The sequence below is a fragment of the Cuculus canorus genome, chromosome 3, assembly GCF_017976375.1.
Source record: "Cuculus canorus isolate bCucCan1 chromosome 3, bCucCan1.pri, whole genome shotgun sequence".
NCBI lineage: Eukaryota > Metazoa > Chordata > Aves > Cuculiformes > Cuculidae > Cuculus > Cuculus canorus.
In genome coordinates this window covers 116312963-116323168 of record NC_071403.1, presented here as the reverse complement: position 1 = coordinate 116323168, position 10206 = coordinate 116312963, and the positions used below count along the sequence as shown (strand labels likewise).

The window sequence follows — 10206 nt, the reverse complement described above, 5'->3', positions numbered from 1 at the left end:
GCATCCATGAAGATGCTCAGAGAGCTGGAGCACCTCCCAGATTAGGACAGGCTGAGAGAGTGGGGCTTGTTTAGTTTTAGTCTCCAGGGAAACCTTAGAACAGCCTCCCAGTACTGAAAGGGGGCTACGGGAAAGCTGGGGAGGGGCTCTTGATCAAAGGGTGCTGTGATAGGACAAAGGGTAACAGTTTTAAGCTGAAAGAAGGGAGATATTAGGAAAATTAGATATTAGGAAGAATTTTTTTCTTGTGAGGGTGGGGAGGCACTGGTGTAGGTTGCCCAGAGAAGTTATGGCTTCCCCATTCCCGGAGATTTTCAAGGCCAGGTTGGATGGGGCTTTGGGCAGCCTGGTTCAGTGGGAGGTGTCCCTGCCCATGGCAGGGGGGTTGGATCTAGACAATCTTTAAGCTCCCTTCTGCCCCAAACTATTATTCTGTGAAAACGCTTCATTAAATAGAAAGAAGAATCATCGGGCTGAGAAATGATGTCGATCATTTTGTCTATGCTGTGCTGTGAAAGGTAGGAAAATACGTAGCTCATTCATTTCAAAGCACACAGCTCTGTTGTTCACCCAGAGTGCTGCTAACAATTATCCATATGCCTCAGCACAGAGAAAGCAAAGTGGCCCACATTCATACTCATTTTAGACTTCAAAGCAGGGTGGCCTCATCCAAACTCTGCTAGTCCCAAATTCCAGACCATGCAAAGGTCTGGACTCTACAAAGTTCTAACTAACCCAAGTCAAACTCATAGCCAGGGCTCTTCTTGTGATTGAAGAGCACAGATACAGTTCCAGCACCCAGTTTCCATCTAAGCCAGAACTGCTTTATTTTCTAGCCATGTTTTGCACCCGTAGTCTTCCACACAGTCATGCTGAAGACAAAGGGCCTGATGTTTCACCTCTCACATTGCAAGAAAGACTGCAGCAAAGTCTATGTAATTCCTTGACATAGGGTTTCAAATACTTTATATGTTTTTTCCGGAGGCAAACCCAGCCCTGGGACCACTTAGGCTGAGGTTGCACTCATTTCACTGTGCTGGGTACACTCCAGCACTGGACACTCGGGAACATCTAAGTCATTGTGGTTTACACATTTATACTTTAATGTATCATTCCTGGGACTTGATCGTGGGCTGGGTTTCATACTTAATGTAAATTTGCTGCACGCCACCTTTCTCCTGCACTGGATTTAGCCCATAAATAGCAGTACATTATGTGGTACCTCCCCAGAGCTGCCCAAGTAGAAGTGAAGAGGCTCTTACTTAATATTATCTTCCCAGTCATATATATTTTCTTCTCTTCTCTGGAGTATTCTTCCTTCAGCCCATACATGAAAGTGTGAAGTGAGCAGGTTTCAAGAACAGTGGAAAGCAGGAGTAGAGCTGCACACGGGAAACCTTTTCCCTTCTTGCTTGGATCAATGCATCAAGGAAAATGGGAATATACCCAGTGTGGCATTGCTGTGAGTGGGACAGAAAGAGACATGACAACACTACTGTAAGTGAGCACAGTGAATATTAATCTGTGGAAATGCTTAGACTTTCTTCTTGGGGTAGCGACTGGGGGCAGAGGTAGAAAACCTCGAAAGAAAATAATGAAAAGAAGCTCTGGGATGAGGTGGCTTTTTCCTCTCCTTAAGGAATTTTGTGTAGGACCAATTCTGTACTCAAGAATGGTTGTGGTCTGGAAGGCACCAGGGAGGGCAGCGAGTTCACATATTATAGGGCTGAATTTGAACTTTATGCTGTATTTTTTTGTATTTTCTAATCAAATTTGGATTATATGCTAAACTATACTTCTTTAGCTGAGCTGAAACTTCACTTCTAGTTTTGCTTAAATGTGTGTTCTCTAAACAGAGTGTTAGTACTGCTGCACTATATACATCTCTATGACTTATGAAGAAAGTATGAAGTAGGAGAAAGAAGACACCACATCTTTGCTTGCATTGCTTGTACTGGTGGTTTTGAGATTAAAACTCAGCCTTTTGTTTTTCACTTGATTTAATCCAATTGGCATTTTTTTGTTGCTGAGAAGGCAATTCCAGTCAATTATTGGAGATTGTTTCCAGATTATATCCCCCCTCCTCTTTTTGCTAAACAGATTTTCTACAGGGCATATCTGTAACTCAGATAATTTGTGTTCAAGCATAGATCTGTACCAAAAGCATGAAAGCTCAGTGGGGAAGGTAATCTCTCTCCTTTTTGTCAGTAAGTAGGCAAGTAAGTACATTGCCTGCTGTGGCATAACGTGCTGAGGGAGCCGTATGTGCCAGTAACAGCATACTGAGTCCTGCACGCTGGCTTGTACTGTAATGCTAGCAACAAGCATCCTGCAGTCATCATGCAGGCAAAGCTTCTCCATGAAGTAAGGGAAGCAAGAGCTAGCTAAATGTGAGCAATTTACAGGCTAGTGCTAAAAAGCTCTGAGTAGATGTGGGAGGACAGGCAGAAATGGTAAGTATCCGTCTCTCTAAGCTCCTATGAGTTTCTGGCCTATATGGGAACCAGATCATTTGTTGCGTGTCACAGCAGGTCCTTTGCTTTCCAACGTCCCTGAAGAAAAACAGAATTTAACTCTCACATCCACTTGTGATCAGTGTTCTTGGCAGAGAAGCCAGACTGATCTACCTAGAACCTGAAGCACAAAAAGAGAAGGTGAAAAAGACCTGTGTGTTTTCATACAGAAGGGTAGGCTAAGTGCAGCACACATAAAAGCGCATCATCCCAAACAAGAGATGCCTTCATGATCCTAAAGAGTTGTATGGGACCCACTGGCATTGCTTTTCCAGGGAATAAGTGGGGCAAGTCAGAAGCTGATAACTTTAATTTTCTTGAGGTCTTATGGCAAGCCTATCAGATTCATGCTTGAGTAGGACTCAGGAAATTTGGTCTGGCAGGGTAAAATTAGACCACTACAAGAAAACTGCAGTGGCCTCAGGTCTCCAGCTGACTTCAAATTAAATATAAACAAGTTCTTCATCCTTAGGCTAAAACTTTTAGACCTAAACGCCCTCATCTCTGTTGAAGAACTCTTGTGGCTGTATGAACTAAATATAACTATACTAATAACTATACTATATATGGGTGTAAATGCACACTATGCTATAGACATAACTGTACTAATCAGCAGTTATGTGTCTGCATCACCAACGATGCCTTTGGAAACTGTTCTCTCTCCAGAGAGACCAAATTAATTTACGTCCTGTTGGCTTTGGTCTCAGTTTTCAGCGGTTGCAGACACCTTGTGGTCTTTGTCTACCAGGAAATCTGGGACAGAGAGAGAAGAAATGACTTGTCCAATGCCAAAAAGATAGCAGGAAATTCAGTCTTCATCTCTGGAGTTCAAGGTAGTATCTTTAACACAGACAGTTCTTTCTCTTTAGGCTCTCTGGCTGACAGACTTCATTTCACTGCTTTGAGGATGAACAAACACTGTCCAGAGAGGGTTGGAATCTCCATCGTTGGAGATATTCAGAACCCAGCTGAACACAGTCATGAGCAGCCTGTTCTAGTCTGAGCAGAGCAGGGTGGACTAGATGATCCCTTCCCGCTTCATCTGTTCTTTCATTCTGCAATTCATTTCTCTGATCTGGAAAGGGGTGTCTCAAGGGTCTGTCTGGGAGACCTGCTGCTGTGTTACACTTCCATACTGTCAGCCCCCCGCACGCACGTACCTAAGTTTGGCACACTCGGTACTGCAATGCTCACTCAAGATGAATCTTCTGCAATAGGAACAAGGAAATTTCTAAAGTAAACATACTATGATTTGTTAATGAGTTGTGTAACTTCCACTTTATTGCCAGTAAAGTAGGTTTCTTTAAAAAACAATGATCTCACCATTTTCTCTTTGTAGATTGGTTGGCTATATTAAGAAACATCAACCCATTGCTTTAAATACTGTGGTCATCATGACAGTCTTTGAAGAGTAGAGGTAGGTTGTGTCTGCAGGAACCTGTGACCTAAGGAACCTGGGGCAGCAACGATATTAGAAGAAATCAATCTAATACTGAATATCAAGAAAGAGAAGAAGGTTGATGCTGGACATTACTATTCTGTAAGTCTAATAACCTTCTATCTCCTATAAATTAACCGTGAGTGTATGAAGACTTCTTAATTCCCATATGACAATGGATCTGTGAGCAAAAGCAGCATGGACTTAGACAGGATAACTATCAAAAATTGGTAGAATTCCACTAGCAGACCATGGCAGAAAAAATATAGTCAATCGAATCAATTTGGATAGTTGTTTAGTACAGTGTTTTGTATTCCATCTCTCTTACAAAATTAAGTCATTCAGTCTAGAAAATGAAATCTGTTATGGACTGAAGACTGACCATAAACAATGCTTGAGATGATAAAACAGAAATATAGGATGCTGCAGGAAGCTTGGTTACATCCAGACTTGGTTTATACCTTCATTGTTTGATCTATAGTAATTGCAAAGAGCAAATTACTCACGATTTCAAAAGATACTTATACCAGAGAAATTAAAAAGGGAAAAAAATAGGAAATGAAGATAAGACAGGAGTATGGAAAGAAAAGCGAGATAAGGGGGAGAATTCCAAACTAATGGAATTTCTCTTCTCTTCTCTTCTCTTCTCTTCTCTTCTCTTCTCTTCTCTTCTCTTCTCTTCTCTTCTCTTCTCTTCTCTTCTCTTCTCTTCTCTTCTCTTCTCTTCTCTTCTCTTCCCCTCCGCAACATCATAAAAACAAAAGCAGCCTAGATGGGAATAATCCATTTTTTACTTCATCTTGGTTTTCAAGGGATGGATGCTCCTCAGAGAAAGCTAACAGTAGTTGGAGATGACCGCTGTGGAAAGACATGCCTCCTCTTTGCTCTGCGTCATGAACCGCTTCCCAAGTCCTACGAGCCAACTCTGTTTGACACTTACACCACTGACACAGAGGTCGATGGGAAGGAGATGAAACTAATTCTCTGCGATGTGGCAGGGAAGAATGAATTCAGTTACCAAAGTCTCCGCTCAGTGTTCTACAAGGATGCTGACATTATTTTAATGTGCTTTTCCGTGGACAGGCCTGACTCACAGCAAAACATCCTTGATTATTGGGTTCCAGAAATCAAACTGTTCTGCCCCACGGTACCTATTATTCTGATTGCTACCAAGATAGAACTAAGGGATGATGAAAGTATTAAGGAGAAACTACCTACTCCCAGCAACGAGCCATTTAACACTACAGAAGGAAAAGCTTTAGCTGCCGAAATTGGGGCGTATGCTTACCTGGAGTGTTCTGCCAAGACAAAAGAAGGTGTTGATACAGCCCTGAAGATTATTAGCCAATGTGCATTAAATCAGAAAAGGAGGAGAAAGAGGCACTACAGGCGCTGCCAAATTTTGTAAGAGGAGGGTTTTTATTTTTTTGTTGGATTTTATGATGAGGAAAGGTAAGTAGATGTCTTTGTTGCTATTGCGTGGGTGCTATAAAGCATGCTTTTATGTTATGGAAGGAAAAAAAAAACTGTCTGCAAAGTGTCACACTTGAAAAGTTGGGTTGGTTTCTTTCTCCACTCCCAAAACATGCTGAAAAGCACAATTCCAGATTTGAGTTTAGTACTGATCTTGAGAAATGGCAATGACCAAGCTACATACAGTTCTCCACAGAGGTCTTTTTTTGGTCAAAGGAAAAACACACGGACTAGGACAGGAACCTAAAACTGAACTTTTGGGACAAGCACAAGAACATGTTTAGTGAATCTAATCCTGGATTCCTGGTTGCAAGGCTTACGGCAAGCAGCAGTGCTGACAAGGTTTCCTAGTGTGCACTCCCTACCATACACTTCCTTGAAGGATGTCCTTAGGGAAGGGAGTCTCCACACAGATATCCAATAGTCTGCTGTGCTAATTGCAGCGGGTTTCTGACTGGCAGAACGGGTCTGACTTTCTCTAAGATTCATTTGTAGAGCTGATGTGGCCTTGGTTCCATAAATGCATCAGGAATGCAATGTATAGCATAGGGTACAATGACAGCAGTGCTATCTCCACCTCTTCTTCAGGCATGGGTAAACAAACTGGGGTAAAACAGTCGGGCCCTGGGGTAGGATAATCCAGTTCTTGACAGAATTCCTACTTCAAAAAGAGAAAAGTAAAAAGACCACACTTCAGTTTCTAAACCTCTTTGTCCTTATGGTCTGAATGTATCTTAAATCCTTCTGTCTTTCCTTAGCATTTGCAGGCAGAAGACATGAAGGAAAGGGAATGCTCTCAGCCTTGCAAGTCACTAACAATCTGGAAGGATTGAAATGTGCTGTCAACCTAAGCAGAACATCTCAGAGAGGCACAGAGATGGACCCAAATGGAAAGACTTTGGATTCCTTTTCATACTCCTCCCTTCTATGAAACAGTGACTGCTGAAAGCCCAAAGGACTGACTTATGGACTGACGTCAAAGGTGCAAGTCTGGGAGCAGGCAAATAACATGGCTGCAGGGTTTGAAGGCAAATAACACAGTAACTGGAAGGAGAAACGTTTTCGGGTGAACCCTTCTGATCCTGAACAGGGGTAAGAGAGCATAACTGTCAGGCACTAGGAGAACGTGGAAATCTATCAGTTTCTCTTGCCGGCTTCCTTTCATCACTCTGGCAGCCTGGTTGCAGTTTCCCAGGGGGAAACAAAACAAGAGTAATTATGCCACTTGGAGCTGTACACTTAGCAAACTAGCTTTTCCAGGTGATAGTTGTTGTAAAATACACACAAGACTTTTTCTTCCCCATTCTTCCCACTGGTATTTGATGGTACCATGGGTAGAAATACTGAGGTTGGCCAAATATTTATTATTGGATGGGTTGTTGTTTTCCTTCTACATCACTTTTTAGCAGCAGTTTTGAAGTTCACCATCACCTTGCCATAATAACATCCATCAGGATGATGCTTTACATTTTCAAAAGTATCTTTCTTCCAAGAATTTCTGAGCACTTTTCAACATGGGTTGCCAGCTCACCTCTTGGTGATACGTAGGTATTATTTCCATTTTCAAAACTGAGAAACTTAAACTGCTGCCCAATGTAACTACCTGCTTATTGGGGCTTTCTTTTTCTTGACTTTTTCCTTGTTCTTGCCTTTTCTTTTTTCCCTCCTTGACAATTCTGAACCTTAATTTCCTTCCCTCTCTGCCTATTACAATCCTTTCTATGCAACCCAATATTACACCGAAATTTTAAAACTATTCTCCACACAACTTGGATGTGAGGGTGTGCTGTGCCTAAGTGCTCCCCCGATTCAGGTAATAACATACATTAGTGCATTTCAAAGAGCTGTATTTATGTAGATAGGCTTAAATTGTTATTTCCATTTTATATGTGTATATGTGGGTGGGGAGGATTAAACTGCAGATAAGTTCAAGAACACCGGTGCCTCGGGTTCCTCTGATGTGGAGTATGGAATTGGAAGGAGGCAGTTTTGCAAAGATGCTGAGCACTCGCTGTTTGCACTGCTTGGAAAGTTCAGACCACTTTGGTGAATCTGAGATTACCCTGCTTCTTGCTTAGTAGGACACTGGTCAGCGTTTTACCTAGTATCTGTTTTCAATCTAAAGAAACAAGTATTTTCCTCCAGAAGGTTGCTTTGTTCAAGATTAGGGTAACTGGTTTCACTCTCAGTATTTACTGTACATATCTCTAAATTAAACTGTTGTTACACTGATCTTAGTTTCTATTTCTTAACATTAATCTTTTTATTGTTTCAATGTGGAATCAAAAGATAGCAATCTGTTTCCACTGTATACGCCTCTGCAACTGGAAAAGAGAAATACGTGGGAGGTTTTTCATCATCCTTTTGCTTAAGTTGTATAAATGCTTTTTTTTCCCACTTTTGTCAAAAAAATCCTAATGTCATAGAATCATAGAATCATAGAATAGTTTGGGTTGGAAGGGCCCTTAAAGATTATCCACTTCCAACCCCCCTGCCATGGTCAGGGACACGTCCCACTGGATCAGGCTGCCCAAGGTCCTTCCTCTTTATCTGTCTCAGAGCACTTTTGCAACAGCAGGGTAGGATGTGGCTGCTCAAGAAATCCGTTAGACATTTTTACATATTTCAGAGCATCTGGTTCCCGGGAGAAAACCACAGACTGGATACTTCTTGTATTTTGCATGGGTTTGTATTTTCACATTGGCCTGTGATTCAGAAAGAAAGGGATATAACCCAGTAGTCAGGATTTTTGCCTAAGATATAGGTATCCGGGACTGCTTCTCTATTCCTCCACAAGCTACAGTCTGTGTGACTGTACAGAGGAGACTGTGCACTGCAAAGCAGCTGGGAGGGAGCTGTTGCCTCATAGCTGCACGGAGCTAAATGGGTGCTAGTTCATCCTTACTGCTTAAGATTGCGTCTTTAGGAGCCTGCAGCACACATACACCCGCTAGCTGGTGTTAGGCTTCCTACCCCCAGGCCTGCTGGGATGGGGGTTGGACTCGTGCTCAGATATCAGCCTATCTATCTTCAGATGGGAAGAGCTCCGATATCAGCCCTGGGAGAGCTAGAAGGTCTGCATGAGACTGGCACTGGGAAAGTTGATACATGTTCATATCCGAAACCTGGAACAAAAATCAATAGCGATGAATCCATATAGAAGCACACTGCCAGCAGTCGATATCCAGGCTAGATCTGAGCCAGAAGTGCTATCCTCTTAATACAAATCTTTCTTCCAGTGTTGGAAGGGAGAGGAGTGGAGGGAAGGAGAAGAAGAAGAGGGAGAGAGATGGGGAGAAGAATGGAAAATAGCAGATTGGTTTATTAACCGATTTTTTTTACTTTTGTGAATTTAAATATTCAATATGGCTTTTTATTAAGGGAAGGAAAAGCAAAGGAAAGAAATACTGTGGATGGGAAGATCGAAATTAACTGAACATTCACGTATCATTCAAGAGGGCCATTTCCATGATGAAATACACTGTTTACTCACCACCAAAACAGTTTTAGACAGATGTCCAATTGAAACAGCAGGGATATTTATGCTATATTAGGTGACTATGGTGATATGCTTTGCAATTAAATAAGAGCTTCTTTGTGATTTCAATGAAGCAAATATGCAAATAAATTATATTGATGTCTTTCAGCAGAGATAGAAAGAAAGAAAGAAAGAAAGAAAGAAAGAAAGAAAGAAAGAAAGAAAGAAACTATAATAACGCAATATGTAAGATTAATTTTCCATTTTCAGTGTGAAGATAGTTGATGTATTTCATGCAGTAGCGTTGTAGTAGCCTGCATGCCTAAGAATGCTGTCAAGAGAGGGTTTATAGACAAGCTGACTTTGTTGGGAGAAAGAATTCCTGGACACTCATGTCTTTAAACACTTGTTCCACATCCCTCTATAAAGTTCTATATATTGTGATGACAATCTAGACATGCGTTTTGTACAGAGATTTAGGCAGAGCCTTTCAGGTTCTGTGACACCTACAAAGTGATGTATCAACAGTGCTTCAGCAAAAACATACCTGGCACCGCACATAGTAAAGGAGTTTGGAAAAAAGAGGAGTTTGAGACAAAAAAAAAGTGCCATGTGTTATTTCTTTTTCATTGCCTGTATCGGGAATGGAGTGGAGAGAGGGTAATACGTCTTGCTTAGCAAGACCATTCTGCATTTTGCATTGGTTTCCTGTATAAATACGTCTTCCTAGTGGACAATCTGTCAGTCCACATATTAATTCATCTGTTTACTCAAAATTATCATCAGACAGGAAGCATACTGTATTTTGTGAGAATAGATTCTCCTAGGCTTTTGTCTCAGTTTTCTTCATAATATCTTGCCACTTAATCAAATTCATTTTCTGGAATGTACTGCATCTGTTTTAAATAATTCATCAGCTTAGAGTGTATCTCTGCAATCACTCAGAGAACGACAAACTGATACGAGAGCCTGTAATTTGTTATTATGTTTTGGTGGAATTAAGGGGCTGGATCGTGGTATTCCTCCACAGCAGCTCACAGTACAAAAAGGCAGAAGGACTGCAACTTTATGTGCCAAAACTAAATTTTATGTGTCCCTGAGGCCTCAAAACCCTCTTTGTCCACCTTCATGTCTGCTAGTGGACACGTCCATCATTTAAACTACCTCCACTCTGCTGATGTGTTCATATTTCAATCTGCTCAGTTCCCGAATGTGTGCTTTATGCCAGCTACCTCCTGTGTCAGGGTGAGACAGTTTTGGGGGGTTGTCTCAGCACACCCTTTGGGCTGTGTCTGTTTAGCAGA

The 10206-nt window shown here is 41.6% G+C and overlaps 1 protein-coding gene across 2 annotated transcripts; it reads left to right on the top strand.

Annotated features, from left to right (window-relative positions):
• Nucleotides 1–3930: 3930 nt before the first annotated feature.
• On the top strand, nucleotides 3931–7594 carry LOC104057034 (ras-like GTP-binding protein RHO). 2 transcript variants are annotated; one of them, XM_009558360.2, is made up of 3 exons: nucleotides 3931–4053; nucleotides 4764–5403; nucleotides 6183–7594. In XM_009558360.2, exon 2 carries the CDS (start codon nucleotides 4766–4768, stop codon nucleotides 5357–5359), a length of 594 nt encoding a protein of 197 aa, XP_009556655.1. In that variant the 5' UTR covers nucleotides 3931–4053; nucleotides 4764–4765; the 3' UTR covers nucleotides 5360–5403; nucleotides 6183–7594. The 2 variants fall into 2 exon arrangements, with proteins under 2 accessions (XP_009556655.1, XP_053919611.1); XM_054063636.1 differs by having other exon boundaries at nucleotides 4764–7594.
• The last annotated feature ends 2612 nt before the right edge of the window (nucleotides 7595–10206 follow it).